Genomic DNA, 16,075 nt, shown 5'->3' on the forward strand with positions numbered 1-16,075 from the left:
TGATGTCAGCTTGCAGATCATTAGTTCTTTGTTTTCCACAGAGCTGGGAAATTATGGTTTCGGTATCTCCTCAGTGCGTCAATCGTAAAAGACATTTTTATGCTTTCCTGATATTAGTTTTTTGTCTTTTTGTTCATAATTTTTCATCTTTTTCATTTTTTCTCATTTCCCTTGGTTCAATTCAGTCAGTTTAACTATTTATGGCCTACGGATCACTTTGAGGTCCTCTTTTCTGAGCCATCATGCCTTCTGGCTTTGCGTTGGCTGTTTTTCCCTCCATATCAAAGAGGGTACTGATCAGCTTCAAGAAATGTAATCGATGTAATGGGACCATTTCAGGTTCTGACCTCCATAATTTGTATGTTCAGTGTCTGGTTCCTGACCATCAAGACATTCATTGGGTCTGCGTATGCAAAATAGGTCACTGAAAGCCCGACAAATCCAGTATGATAAATGTTTTAGTTCAGCATCGACATCCAGCATGGCAGGAGATTCCAGGACCTAACGCTTACCCTGCATCAACACCAAGTGCACTGACGCCAAATAGAGAGTATTGAACATTGGGCTCTCTGCAGAGACAGGACTCACCATCATCTTCATCCATGCCTTATCCATCAGGGGAAGCATCAAGTAAGAGAGCTAAGAAGCACAAACATTCTTCCCCTTCTAGGCATGGAATGACATTGTTATAGACATTCACCTCTTCAATGTATAGTAAGCGTTGATGCACCAAGGAACACTGTTCATCATAGCAGATATTCAGGGGCATTTTCAAAAAAAACTAAAACATCCAAATACCAGCAGAAATAAGTACTTGGACATCCTAATCACCAGAACGTCCAAGCGCCAATTTTTGAAACCATCTTTCTGGATATCTTGTGAGTCGTTCTCACTTTGTGTCTAAGACTAAATAGGGGTGTGTTAGAGGAATATTCTGGGTGGGATTAGACTTGGACATCTTGTGGTAATAATCAAACCTTTCCCAAGATATCCTGGATGGAACTTAGACGTTCTGAGTGAGACCTGTTTTTAAAGCATCTAAGTGCCAAAATGGTACCCAAATTGACCAGATGACTACTGAAGGGATTAGGTAACCACCACCCCCCCCCCCCCCCACACACACACACACACATACATACACACACACACACCCTCCCGGTGGTCACTGACCTCCCACCCCCCAAAATCTGAATAAAGCAGAACATACATATCTGTAGAAAAGCAGCACCTAGTGTGGGAAATCCTAGTAGAGTATCACATAGGTGTCTTAAGAAGCCTGGTAAGTGGTCTAGTGAGCCATAGAGAGGAGGACCTAGACCCATAAGCCACTCTAACCACTACATTTATAATGGAAAGTATGAGACCCCAAATACCCACCCAAATTCTACTATACTGCCATATAGGTGCTACCTGCAGCCATAAGGGCTAATGGGGTGGTAGTCAGGTGAGTATATAGTAGGTTTTGGGGGAGTTTGGAAGGCTCACCATACATTTTAAGGAAGTTATGGTGAGATGTACACCTGGCACCCTTTATATGAAGTTCATGGCAGTGCCCTCTAAGGTGCCCCACTGCTTTGTTGGAATGTCAGTGTGGCCAGTCTATGCTGGCCTCTCCTACATCCAAATGGTCCGGATGAGGATGTTTTGTAATTGGGATGTTTTTGTAGTCGAAAATGGTAAATAAAATTGGATGCACTAAGGTTGGATGTCCTAGCGACCAAGACGTCTACGGGGTTGCTGAAAAGTTCTCAGCCCAACCAAGACGGAAACTTACAAGGCATTCCGCATATTTACCCCTAAGTTCAACACTCTTGGCACATCAGGTCTGAAGTTTCTGTAACCCTTCCAAAAATATTCTGATATCTGGTCACTGAACAACTGCTCTGCTATTGCAATCACCTCTGAGTCACTCAAAAATTGTCACCCTTTCAAACTCTCTTTAAGGTTTGGAAACATAAAATAGTCAGTTGGCACAAGATCTGGTGAGTAGGGTGTATGGTCTAAGCACTGAAACCCCAACTGTGACAAAACAACCATCGTTTTGCCAGCTTGTGAGTAGGTGCATTGTCTCGCAAAAAGAAAACTCCTTTCTGCAGCTTCCTTCTTCTTTTTTCTTTCAATGCCTCCTCTAATCGGAACAAAGTTAGTTGTTTGGCCCCTTGGAAGATAGTCATTACAACGCTTTCTTGATCTCAAACCACTGTAGCCATGAACTTTCCTACTGACTTTTGGATCTTAAATTTCCCTAGCCTTGGAGAACCTGAGCACCTTCGTTGCATGGACTGTTGTAACATATATAGTAACATAGTAGATGACGACAGATAAAGACCCAAATGGTCCATCCAGTCTGCCCAACCTGATTCAATTTAATTTTTTTTTTTTTTTTTTTTCTTCTTAGCTATTTCTGGGCAAGAATCCAAAGCTTTACCCGGTACTGTGCTTGGGTTCCAACTGCCAAAATCTCTGTTAAGACTTACTCCAGCCCATCTACACCCTCCCAGCCATTGAAGCCCTCCCCTGCCCATCCTCCACCAAACGGCCATACACAGACACAGACCATACACAGACACAGACCATGCAAGTCTGCCCAGTAACTGGCCTAGTTCAATATTTAATATTATTTTCTGATTCTAAATCTTCTGTGTTCATCCCACGCTTCTTTGAACTCAGTCACAGTTTTACTCTCCACCACCTCTCTCAGGAGCGCATTCCAGGCATCCACTACCCTCTCCGTAAAGTAGAATTTCCTAACATTGCCCCTGAATCTACCACCCCTCAACCTCAAATTATGTCCTCTGGTTTTACCATTTTCCTTTCTCTGGAAAAGATTTTGTTCTACGTTAATACCCTTCAAGTATTTGAATGTCCAAATCATATCTCCCCTGTCTCCTTTCCTCTAGGGTATACATATTCAGGGCTTCCAGTCTCTCCTCATACGTCTTCTGGCGCAAGCCTCCTATCATTTTCGTCGCCCTCCTCTGGACCGCCTCAAGTCTTCTTACGTCTTTCGCCAGATACGGTCTCCAAAACTGAACACAATACTCCAAGTGGGGCCTCACCAATGACCTGTACAGGGGCGTCAACACTTTCTTCCTTCTACTGACTACGCCTCTCTTTATACAGCCCAGCATCCTTCTGGCAGCAGCCACTGCCTTGTCACACTGTTTTTTCGCCTTTAGATCTTCGGACACTATAACCCCAAGGTCCCTTTCCCCGTCCGTGCATATCAGCTTCTCTCCTCCCAGCATATACGGTTCCTTCCTATTATTAATCCCCAAATGCATTACTCTGCATTTCTTTGCATTGAATTTTAGTTGCCAGGCATTAGACCATTCCTCTAACTTTTGCAGATCCTTTTTCATATTTTCCACTCCCTCTTCGGTGTCTACTCTGTTACAAATCTTGGTATCATCTGCAAAAAGGCACACTTTTCCTTCTAACCCTTCAGCAATGTCACTCACAAACATATTAAACAGGATTGGCCCCAGCACCGAACCCTGAGGGACTCCACTAGTCACCTTTCCTTCTTTCGAGCGACTTCCATTAACCACCACCCTCTGGCGTCTGTCCGACAGCCAGTTTCTGACCCAGTTCACCACTTTGGGTCCTAACTTCAGCCCTTCAAGTTTGTTCAACAGCCTCCTATGAGGAACTGTATCAAAGGCTTTGCTGAAATCCAAGTATATTACATCTAGCATATGTCCTCGATCCAGCTCTCTGGTCACCCAATCAAAAAATTCAATCAGGTTCATTTGGCACGATTTACCTTTTGTAAAGCCATGTTGCCTCGGATCCTGTAACCCATTAGATTCAAGGAAGTACACTATCCTTTCTTTCAGCAACACTTCCATTATTTTTCCAACAACTGAAGTGAGGCTCACCGGCCTGTAGTTTCCTGCTTCATCCTTGTGACCACTTTTATGAATAGGGACCACATCCGCTCTCCTCCAATCCCCAGGAATCACTCCCGTCTCCAGAGATTTGTTGAACAAGTCTTTAATAGGACTCGCCAGAACCTCTCTGAGCTCCCTTAGTATCCTGGGATGGATCCCATCTGGTCCCATCGCTTTGTCCACCTTCAGTTTTTCAAGTTGCTCATAAACACCCTCCTCTGTGAACGGCGCAGAATCTACTCCATTTTCTCGTGTAACTTTGCCAGACAATCTCGGTCCTTCTCCAGGATTTTCTTCTGTGAACACAGAACAGAAGTATTTGTTTAGCACATTTGCTTTCTCCTCATCATTCTCCACATATTTGTTCCCAGCATCTTTTAGCCTAGCAATTCCATTTTTTATCTTCCTCCTTTCACTAATATATCTGAAAAAAAATTTATCTCCCTTTTTTACATTTTTAGCCATTTGTTCTTCCACCTGTGCCTTCGCCAAACGTATCTCTCTCTTGGCTTCTTTCAGTTTCACCCTGTAGTCCTTTCTGCTCTCCTCTTCTTGTTTTTTTTTATATTTCAAGAACGCCAACTCTTTCGCCTTTATTTTCTCAGCCACTAGGTTGGAGAACCATATCGGCTTCCTTTTTCTCTTGTTTTTATTGATTTTCTTCACATAAAGGTCCGTAGCCATTTTTATTGCTCCTTTCAGCTTAGACCACTGTCTTTCCACTTCTCTTATGTCCTCCCATTCTAACAGCTCTTTCTTCAGGTACTTTCCCATTGAATTAAAGTCCGTACGTTTGAAATCTAGGACTTTAAGTATTGTGCGGCCGCTCTCCACTTTAGCCGTTATATCAAACCAAACCGTTTGATGATCGCTACTTCCCAGGTGAGCACCCACTCGAACATTAGAGATACTCTCTCCATTTGTGAGGACCAGATCCAATATCGCTTTTTCCCTTGTGGGTTCCGTCACCATTTGTCTGAGCAGAGCCTCTTGAAAGGCATCCACAATCTCCCTACTTCTTTCCGATTCCGCAGACGGAACATTCCAGTCCGCATCCGGCAGGTTGAAATCTCCCAACAGCAGAACCTCCTCTTTCCTTCCAAACTTTTGGATATCCACAATCAGATCCTTATCAATTAGCTGCGATTGAGTCGGAGGTCTGTAGACTACACCCACGTAGATAGAAGTTCCATCTTCTCTTTTCAGAGCAATCCATATCGCTTCTTCCTCTTCCCAGGTCCCTTGCATTTCGGTCGCTTGGATATTGTTTTTTTCTCAGGATCATAGCATTGTAACCATGTTTCATCAACAGTAACTAGATCCAAAAAGTTGGCTCCAGCTCACTGAAAATGCTGCAAAATCCACTTGAAAGTGTCCACACGATGTTGTTTCTCATCAGCATTCAATCAGTTGAGCATCCACTTGGCTGACAGCTTCTGCATACCCAGCTGCTCGTGGATTATAAACCCAACACATTCTCTGGATATCTATGGTGTCTTAGTAATTATTTTAGATGATATTTGCTGATCTGCAAAAATCAGGGCATGAACATGGTCAAGAATTTCAGGTGTTGACACTGTTTGAGGCCTCCTAGACCTTGCTGCATCTATGGTCTCGAAATCTCTTTGCTGAAAGGTTCACTTCTTCAGTGTGGAATGTGATGGTATTTGTCACTCAGAAGCTGATTCTCTAAAGCAGGGGTGCCCACACTTTTTGGGCTTGCGAGCTACTTTTAAAATGACCAAGTCAAAATGATCTATCAACAAAAAATTTTAAAAAACACAAAGCACACTACGCAGAGAAAATGTATTATCATTTATATTCTGGGATTTTTTCAAAGAGGTCAAGGCAGATGACTATGCACTGTCACCTCAGTAACAACCATACAAAAATAGACAAATATACCCCCCTCCCTTTTTACTAAACCACGATAGCAGTTTTTAGTGCTGGGAGCTGCACTAAATGCCCCGCACTGCTCTTAACGCTCATAGGCTCCCTGTGCTAAAAACCGCTATTGCGGTTTAGTAAAAGGGGGCCATAGTGCAAAATATAGACAGCAGATATAAATTCTCAAAATGGACACATTTTGATCACTAAATTGAAAGTAAAATCATTTTTTCTACCTTTGTTGTTTGGTGATTTCATGAGTCTCTGATTGCACTTTCTTCTTCTGACTGTGCATCCAATATTTCTTCCCTTCTTTCAGCCTGTATGCTTCCTCTCCTCTAGACCTCATTCCCTCCCCAAACTTTTTCTTCGTCTCTCTTGTCCTTTCTTTCTCTCTCATTTCATGCCTCCTTTCTTTCCTACTCAACCCCAAGGCCTGACATCTCTCTCCTTTCCTTCTATCTCTTCCTCCCCTGCCATGCTCTGACATCTCCTCTCCTTCCTTTCTCTCTGGTCTGGCATTTGTCTCCTTAATTTCCCTTCCCTCCCCCCATGCCCTGGCATCTTTCTGCTCTCCTTCTCTTCTATCTCCCCCTCCCTCTCCATTATCTGGCATTTTCTCTCCTTCCTTGCTCCTGGTCTGGCATCTGTCTCCTTCTCTTCTCTCTCCTTTCATGGTCTGGTTTCTCTTTAACTTCCCTTCTCTCAGAAGCCCGTGGCATTTACTGTGCTTCTGCTGCCGCCTCCGTGTTTGGTAGCCAGGCTGGAGGTAAAGGGCGGCATCACTCCACACATTACAATGTCCGGTTTGGACCTCTCAGACTTGCCGGCTAGTGGCCAAGCAATATAGATGCATTATAATATTTTTTTTATTATTTTTAATCCCTACATGCCCTGCCTCCTGGAGAAGCCCAAGTGAAGGAACGGGACGTAGTCACTTGCCCTCTCTGGCTCTGGGGATGCGGGAGAGGGTGACAAAAATATGTGAGGAGAACGGCACTCACCCATTTATGTTCGGCGATGCTCTCCTCGGGGGCGGACATGAGCGGAAACTTTCCATAGGGAGGGAAGGCGACGCTCAGAGCATGGCTGCCACGTCCTGCCCTTGCTCTTTGGCAGTCCAGATACTTGCCACTGTGGCCGCGTTGGACATGTCTGCGGCTGCAGCCAACTATCAAGAGTGTCGCACCCCAAGGCCGGAGTTTGCGGGGTGCATCATTCCTGTTTCGGAGCATGCGTTGTTGGAGGAACTGAACCCAGGCAGGGGGCAGGCTCTAACATTGCGCGCGCCGGCTTCCCTTCTCTTCTGAAACAGGAATGACATAACTTCCTGTGTTATAGAAGGGAAGCCAGCACACGCAGTGTTAGAGCCCCGCAGCCTGAGTTCAGTTCGCTTGTGGGCAAGAGGGCAGTGAGTGAGTGGAAGGGAGGGGAGCTGTCTTCACCAGGCAGTAGGGGAGCGGAAGGCTGATCGGCCGGTAGATTTTGAAGGCAACGCGAGTATCACAGAGCCCAAGATGGGCTCCGCGATCAGCTCACTTTGCCTTGGCGATCTACTGGTCGATCGCGATCGACCTATTGGGCACCCCTGCTCTAAAGTCACCGTGCATTTAACAATGGCACTAAACCATCATTAAATGCACAGATTTTACTGCCCGATTATTAAAACGACTTGCATGTGATTGTATTATGCAAATGTAGTACAATTAGGTCATTAATATTAAAATGATCTCTCCGTATGATTCTTATAAAGGAATCGGGGCTAATATTAGGGTCTGAGCTGTCATAGCCTTACTATATCCTTGGACAAGCAGGCAGCATATTTTCACATATGGGTGGCGTCATCCACAGAGCCCATGGCACAGACAGTAAATAGTGCAACGGCACTTTAAGAAATCCAAAGCTTCTAAACAGCCCACTACTGTGCATGCGTGAATGTCTTCCCTCCCAGTATGAGCTTGCGGTACCCAGTTCTTTGTTTTCCGCCGAGCGAGGAAGCTATATTTTTCATTTCTGCATTGCCTTCCCTTTGTTGCAAACCATTTGTTATTTATTTTGTTTATTCTATTTTATTTTCTGGTTAGTATATTTTTCTTTTAACGCAAAAAAAAAGAGGGAAGAGAGAAGATTTTACTTCTTTTCTCCCCTCTCCCTATGGAGAGTATATGTTGACCATTGCTTTACCAGTTAACGGTTTTCCTTTAAAAATTAAGTTTGATCTAGCACAACTATTTCCATCTATGTTGAAACCATCCTCCAAATCAGCGTCACAGGCCAAATTTCAACATCGGCGCTCACCATCGGTACTGGCATTGTCTCATGAGGTGTCCATCCTCTTCGAGGTTTCCCACCCCTAGACAACTGGCAGTACCATTGATAACTGTTTAACTTTTGGTATTAATACAGGATTTAAATCCCAGATCGATGAGTTTGTATGAAGAGAGCTTGACAGTATGTTCAAGCTATTCTCTGCACCACTATCAGCACCAACCCCATCGGTACCAGCCCAGCCTGAGTGTAGTTCTCATACAGTACAAGGTACTGTCACAGAGCCAGTTTCCAAATGTCACTTTGTTTCTCAATGACATTCTCTAAGCCACTATCGACATTTCTCTGGCAAAAAAATTCCCTCACAGAACAGCTCAGGTTTAGAAAAGGGCAAAGTCACCCAGAGGCACATTCAAGGACTTAGCTGACAAAAGAGCTCCAACGCTGTCACGTATTCTCTAATCTTCCCAACAAGCGACCTTGTTTCATCAACGTTTGGCTCATCAGGGAAATAAACAATACAGCCTTGAAAAGTGCAGCCACAGTTAAAGTATCAGAAGCAGTTTTGATTTGTACCTTTTGGTTCTATACTGCTACATTAGTCTGAGGCTTTTTCTCCCTCTTTTTGGGTGCATGCTGGGTTTGAAGAGGGGGTACCTCTGTGTCACAATCACACAACATTTTGAATTATTATATGAACATATATATTGTGCATCCTCGTAAATTATGTTAACACTTTTCTTTATGTACCTTTGAATAGAAATGATAAATAGAATTGAAGCATGAAATTGAAATATATTGTTTACCTGACTGAGAGGAGGTATTGTTAGAGTTCACAGAAGAGGTCTGTTGGTTTGAGCTTGTGGGGAGAGTAGTGGTAGGTGAAGTTGAGATAACTTCAAACGAGTCATTTGCAGATAGGCATATTGTCTTAATATTGACTGTCTTAACAGAGATGTTGACCAGATGTTCTGGACTGATGCACACAGTGGTATTCTCATTTGCTGTAGTTCAAAGAGCAAGTACATTCAGAAATGCTCATATGATAGATTGCACATATATTCAGAAATATGGCGCACATTATTACAGGTGAACATCAAGTTTCAGGCAAAATAAAATATAAACAGAGAAATTCTAAAATTGGCACTTAAATTTAGGTGCCGGTAGGTATTTTCCCAAAATATCAGATCCTTAGTTTCAATAGTCACTGAGCTAGACCCCCTTGTTTTACTGGGTGCTGGTAGCATCGTACACAGCAGTGAATAAAAAGTAATTTTTAGCTGCTCATAAAACTGACAATAATTGATGAAAAATACTAATTTTTGGCAGTCCAGCACAACTTTTTATGCTAGTTTCAGCGATACTAGTATGAACATCATGGATACAAAAGCCCGTTTAAAACTTTTGCTCAAAGTGTGCCTTAAAACTTGTCACAGTTTGTCATGACAGATTTTGACCAAGTTATCCTATAGCTCCAGAGCAAAAGTAGATACAGACTTCAGATTTTATCCTTGCACTGGACACTACACTGTCAAATTTGCAGCAATTCAGACAGTGCTCCTGAATGCAAGCAGGGTAATGAAGTGGAGATGTTGGATGTAGAAACTTTCCCTGAGGCGAACCAGCCAGCCAGCACTCAAGCAGTGGAGGACATGGACACTTTATGGATTCTCCAGAAGTTTACATGGATGAAAGTTAAGTTTGGTTTCTTTACTGTTTTTTTCTTGAATCCTTTTTTTTTTTTATGTCTGGAAGGATGGGACTAGTGCTGGGAGTGTGAGCATTGCTTGGCTCAATGCTGGAAACGGCGCCTTATTTTTGAGACTTTGAATGAAGTTTTGTTTTGCATTCTTTTTACCTTTTGCTGCTTGTATGAGACTCTGCTGCTGAATGTGTTAGAGGGGTAGTGGTGGGGTGAATCCACAGAAGATCTTTTCGTGGTTGGGATCGTGGGGCCAATTTGTGGATTCAGCTACTCCCCTCCCCCACCATCTTGTTAAGTTGGTTGGGAAGGCCTGTCGAAAGCCAGGCATATTCAGCATGTTTTACTAGGGCTTATGAACTCTACTGAAGCCTAAGATAAGACTGTATAGTTGTTTTTTTTTGTAGCCCTTATTTTTCCCTTTGAGTGTGTTGGGACTATAAGACAGAGCTGCAACAGGACTGTTGGACACTTACCTGCAAGAAAGGTGTGGGCTGTCTTTATGCAAGACCCCAGTTTTCTGTTTATATTTTATTTGAGTTCAAAGCTTGAACTGTGGCAGCTTTGCTATTTGGAGCTGTGCTAAGAATTAAAGTTAGATTCATGTTTTTGACAACACTTTATTTTCCTGACGCTATTTTGTCACATTGATTATAGAACCCAGCAGGACTTTCAACCTTTTTGAAGGCACGCCGAGAACTGTGTTTGTTGAGTCCTCTCCGGTAGCCAACCTCAAAGCCTGGTACCGGCAGGTTCACAATGTGGTATTCCTAACTTTGAGGTGAATTTGTACATTTATGACGGTGGCTTTGCAAAACCAAAAGGCATGTATCTCATAGAGTAAAAATATTCAAACAGTGCTGCTTTTAGGAAGATATAGGCAGACTATTTTTATAATTGACCCTGAAAATTGATGAATTTCAGCCCCTATATCAAAGATGCCAAATTTGAGGGAATGTTATGATGTAGCTATTCATGCAGAATTGCTGCAAATTTGAGAGTGTAGTGTCCAGTGCAAGGATAATCAATGATAAAATTCTGAAGTCTGTATTTACTCTTGCTCTGGAGCTATAGTAGCTGATAAACTGGTCAAAATATGTTGCAACAAACTGTGACATATTTTTGGCCACACTTTGAGCAAAATTTTCAGGTGAGCTTTTGTATCCATGATGCTCATACTAGCATCGTTGCAACTAGCACAAAAAGTTATGCTGGACTACCAAAAATTAGCTCTCTTCTCAATTTTATAAGCAGGTAAAAATGTCACTTTATTAATTACTGTGCCCAATGCTGCCAACATCTAGCCACACAAGTAGCTCTATCTCAGTGACTAATGTAGTTATGAATCTAAAATTTTAGGAAAATTCTCAGTACTCTTGACTGTCTAGATGCAAATTTTGAACAAAATATGAAACATAATGGTTGGGACCATTAGACCACCTGGCATGAAATGACACCTATGTAGGTGCTTTAGGCCTCCAAACACCAAAGTAGGCGGGAGGGAGCAGCTTTCTCTGGAGGGGTGCTAGGGGGATTGGTAGGTGGGTGGTTGGAAGGTAGAGAGGAATCGGAGATCTCCCTGCTGGTGCCTGTCTTTACCAGATTCCAAAAATAGTCCACAGCTTGCCATGAACTGACTGTGGCAGGGGAATCCCCAATCAGCTGAGCCAGCAGGACTCTCCGAAGCCACAGTTTCAGGGAGTCCTGCCGTCTCAACTGATCAAGGTTTCCCCTGCCACAATCAGTTGATGGCAAGCTGTGACTATTTTTGGAATCTGGCAAAGACAGGCACCAGCAGGGAGATCTCCGATTCCTCTCTACCTTCCAACCACCCACTTACCGATCCCCCTAGCACCCCTCCAGAGAAAGCTCCCTCCCACCTACTTTGGTGTTTGGAGGCCTAAAGCACCTACATAGGTGTCATTTCATGCACATATGTAGGCATTTGAGTTCTTTAACCAGCACTGTCATGTGATTGGCAGCTGCTTTTAAAGTGGCCACTGACTTGGACACCAGTTAGAGAATCTGGACGAAAATGTCTTTAAATCAGTTGGCTTGTATAATTTTAAAGTAATGTATCCTTTTTTTATTATTATTATTATTTATTGATTTTCACATCAAAGAACAAAAATACTTTGATACAGGAAATTAAATATACATTGAAGAAATTATTATCCCAGGGCAAGCAGGCAGGTATTCTCACTAATGGGTGACGTGATCCAACGGAGCCCCGATGCGGACGCCTCACAAGCATTTTGCTTGATGAAACTCGAAGTTTCGAGTCGCCCGCACCGCACATGCGCGAGTGCCTTCCCGCCCAGACCAGGGCGCGTCTCCTCAGTTCTTACTTTTCCGTGGAGCCGAGAAGTCCATCTTCAACTCTGCGTGAAGATTTTTCACTTGTGCCTTCTAAGTCCGCAGTTTTGGGTTAATTTTCTCTCAATCGCTGATTTTCATCGTTTTGTTGTTTTAAAAAAAAAAAAAAATTTCTTCCGTCCGATCGGGCAGGCCACGTGGCCGCAGCCCCGCGGCTTTGATCTTGCGGCGGAGCTTTTCCGGCCTATGACCCGGCCTATCACCAGTTTTAAAAAGTGTGCCAAGTGCCAGCGCGTGATTTCGCTCACGGACCCTCATTGACGCTGTGTTTGGTGTCTCGGGCCTGAACACCTTCCAAAATCGTGCCGGCCTTGCCCCACACTCACCGCACGTGCTTTCAAGCGCCGTTGCGTCTTGTGGGAGTCGCTGTTCAGCAAGGAGTCCTCGACGGAGCAATCGTCATCGAAAGGCCCCTCACCTTCAACTTCATCCGCTGCTCCTCAGCCTTCCACCTCTGCGGCGCCGAGTCTCATCAAACCTGCATCGTTCGTGCCGGCCCCGACTCCAGCGCCTGCTGCGATGCCTTCCTCAGTCTCTTCAGATCAGGTAGCACAGCAGCCTATTCCACCGGTAGTGCTAAAAGTGCCCAAGGCTTCTAGGCCAAACACTCACACACTACCCCCAAAGAACGCGAGGCCCGTGCAGGCGGTCCCATTGCAGATGCGGATCCGTCCTTGCCGGCCTCGTTCCAGACCTTGTTAGAGAAGCAATTCATTGAGCTCTTCACCACCATTGGGCCCAAGCTTCTCTCTCAAATCCAGCCTGGGCACGGGGAGGCCTCTCGCGAGGTCGAGCCGCCTCCAGTGCCTCAGCGATACACACTCTCTACAGGGAGCAGAGTCTCTGTGAGTGTCTGGTCTGGCTTCAGTGCATGCATCGCAAAGAGCAGAGTCTTTGCCCATGCCTCCATTGGAACCGATTCACTTGATGCAAGGAGCAGAGTCTTTCTGAGTGCCTCCATTGGAACCCATCCACTCGATGCAAGGAGCAGAGTCTTTGCGAGTGCCTCCATTGGAGCCGATCCACCCGATGCAGGGGCTCGAGTCCATACGAGTGTCCCGGGGTGATTCCAGCCATCCAACTGTGCTTCGATCGACTGCTTCCAGCCCCATCTACTACCTGGGGGCCTCAGCGAAGATCCATTCGCCTCGTCCAACGAGGCCAATATCCAAGCACGGTTCACATCGGTCAAGGCATTCATCGAGGCACTCGTCCAGGCATGCCTCGCCTCATCAGAAGCAACCTTTCCTCGAGTATTCACCACCAGCTACTTCACCTCTTCCGATGCCGGAGCTCGAGGACACGCTGGGGTCTTTATCACCACCACGATCCCCGTCCATATTGGATCCTGAGGCCTCGACGTCCTTGAGCCCGTCTCGAGGCCCGGCTTCGGCTGACCTGCTGTCGTTCTCCTCGTTCCTTCAACAAATGGCAGACGACCTGGACATCCACCTGGACACAGGTTCCAAATTCTCCAAAGAATACCTGGAGACTATGCACCTCCCTCAACCACCTGCTGAATCCCTCAAGCTTCCTCTTCATAAGTTGCTGGACCAGACCTTCATGCGATGCCTTGAAATACCTTATTCCATCCCTGCTGTACCGGGCAAATTGGATACCAGGTACTGCACGGTACACCATAAGAGGTTTGATGGTTCCCAACTCTCCCATCAATCCCTCTTGGTGGAGTCCTCACTGAAGCGGTCTCACCCCTCCCAGGTCTATGCTGCTGTCCCACCTGGTAGAGAGGGCAAGACCATGGGCCGATTTGGCAGGAGGATTTATCAGTACTCCATGATGACATCCAGGGTTCTGAATTACAACTTCCATTTCGTCCCATACTTTGAGTTCTTCCTGTTGGTACTCCAGAAGTTCTCGCCCTATGTGGACCCCAGGGCACAATCCGAGTACCAGGAGGTTCTGGCCTCGCTGTCCCAGCTCCAGTTACAGCTGATGCAGTCTTCCTACGATGCCTTTGAGCTCTTGGCTCGGGCTACAGCGTGTGCAGTGGCCATGCGCCAGCTGGCATGGCTCAGGACCATCGATATGGACCCTAATCTCCAGGGCAGGCTTGCCAACGTTCCATGTGCTGGTACCGACCTCTTTGATGAATCCATCGAGGCGGCGACCAATAAGCTTTCGGACCACGAGAAATCCTTCCAATCCATCCTGCGTCCGAAGCCCAAGCCTGCTCCTCCTCGTCCATCACGTCCACCGTTGATATACCAGCGGCATTACCCACCTAAACATGCTCCCACCATCCGACAGCCTGTGAAGCGGCAGCATTCCCAAAAGCAGCAACATAAGCCTCAGCCATCTACTGCCCCTAAGGCCCCTCAGCCCTTTTGACTGTCTCATAGAGGACGTAACCTCAGTCGTTCTACCATTCTCAGTCACTCCACCAATTGGAGGTCGTCTCCATCACTTTTACCATCGATAGACGACCATTACCACCGACCTCTGGGTCCTCTCCGTCATCAGAGAAGGATACTCTCTCCAGTTCAACCGAGTCCCCCGGAACATCCTCCAAGAGAGTATCCTTCCAACTCGACCCAGACCGCCCTTCTTCTGCAGGAAGCTCAGGCCTTATTACAGCTCGGAGCTGTCGAGCCGGTCCCTCTGTCTCAGTAGAACAAAGGCTTTTACTCCCAGTACTTCCTTGTTTCGAAGAAGACGGGCGGTCTGCGACCCATTTTGGATCTCAGGGTGCTCAACACGTTCCTGGTCAAAGAGAAGTTTCGCATGTTGACCCTGACATCCCCGTACCCCCTCCTCGAGCAGAATGACTGGTTATGCTCTCTGGTTCTCAAGGAGTCCTACACTCACATTCCCATTCACCTGGCCTCCCGCCAATACCTCAGATTCAGGGTGGGAAATCTTCATCTTCAATACCGAGTACTTCCTTTCGGCCTGACCTCGTCACCCAGAGTCTTCACAAAGTGCCAGGTAGTAGTGGCCGCAGTGCTCAGGAACCACGGCCTCCAGGTATTCCCCTACCTGGATGACTGGCTCATCAAGGATTCCACGTCCCAGGGAGTTGTCCTCGCGACTCAAAAGACGATCTGGTTGCTGCTACATCTGGGGTTCGAGATAAACTTCCCGAAATCCCACCTACAACCTTCCCAGACTCTTCCCTTCATCGGAGCTGTTCTGGACACTACCCAACTCAGAGCGTTCCTCCCTCCCGAACGGCTGGAAGCTCTCCTCCATCTTTGCCACTTGGTGTCCTCTCGCCCGTCCATCTCGGCGAGACACATGATGGTTCTCCTAGGCCACAAGGCCTCGACAGTTCAAGTGACTCCTTTTGCCAGACTTCACCTCAGGATCCCCCAGTGGACCATGGCATCTCAGTGGACGCAGATATCCGACCCTCTGTCCAGACACATGCGGGTCACCCCTGATCTGCAACAGTCTCTTCGCTGGTGGATGCTATCCTTCAATCTATCCAGAGGTTTGCTGTTCCAAACTCCCCCCCATCAGAAAGTCCTCACGACCGACTCGTCCACTTATGCTTGGGGGGCTCATCTGGATGGTCTCCGCACTCAGGGTTATTGGACCAGCACAGACCGCCAGTGCCACATCAATCTCCTGGAACTCAGGGCGATTTTCCATGCTCTCAATGCCTTCGAGCACCTGCTTCAAGACAAGGTGGTCCTCATTCGCCCGGACAACCAAGTCGCCATGTATTATATCAACAAGCAGGGGGGCAAGGGATTGGCCCCCCTCTGTCAGGAAGCTCTGAAAGTTTGGGATTGGGCGATTCGCCACAACACCTTCCTCAAAGCTGTCTACATTCAAGGGGCGGACAATGCCTTGGCGGACAACTTGAGTTGCCTGCTGCAACCTCACGAGTGGACCCTCTACTCAACGCCCCTCCATCACATCTTTTCCAGTGGGGGACACCTCAGATCGACCTCTTTGCAGCCCCTCACAACTTCAAACTGCCTCA

The 16,075-nt window shown here is 46.1% G+C and overlaps 2 protein-coding genes across 9 annotated transcripts in view; one reads left to right on the forward strand and one right to left on the reverse strand.

Moving 5' to 3' along the window:
* Window positions 1-16,075, forward strand: part of IFT74 (intraflagellar transport 74) — a 305,175-nt gene that overhangs the window by 108,977 nt on the left and 180,123 nt on the right. The gene's annotated exons all lie outside the window — the stretch shown is intronic.
* LRRC19 (leucine rich repeat containing 19) overlaps window positions 1-16,075 on the reverse strand; it is a 51,892-nt gene that overhangs the window by 1,593 nt on the left and 34,224 nt on the right. For both annotated transcript variants that reach the window (XM_033919411.1, XM_033919403.1), the window contains one exon: window positions 8,855-9,052. In XM_033919411.1, the coding sequence (XP_033775302.1) occupies window positions 8,855-9,052 (198 nt within the window). The remainder of the gene's footprint in view (window positions 1-8,854; window positions 9,053-16,075) is intronic.

The sequence above is a fragment of the Geotrypetes seraphini genome, chromosome 1, assembly GCF_902459505.1.
Source record: "Geotrypetes seraphini chromosome 1, aGeoSer1.1, whole genome shotgun sequence".
In the NCBI taxonomy this organism is placed as follows: Eukaryota; Metazoa; Chordata; class Amphibia; order Gymnophiona; family Dermophiidae; genus Geotrypetes; species Geotrypetes seraphini.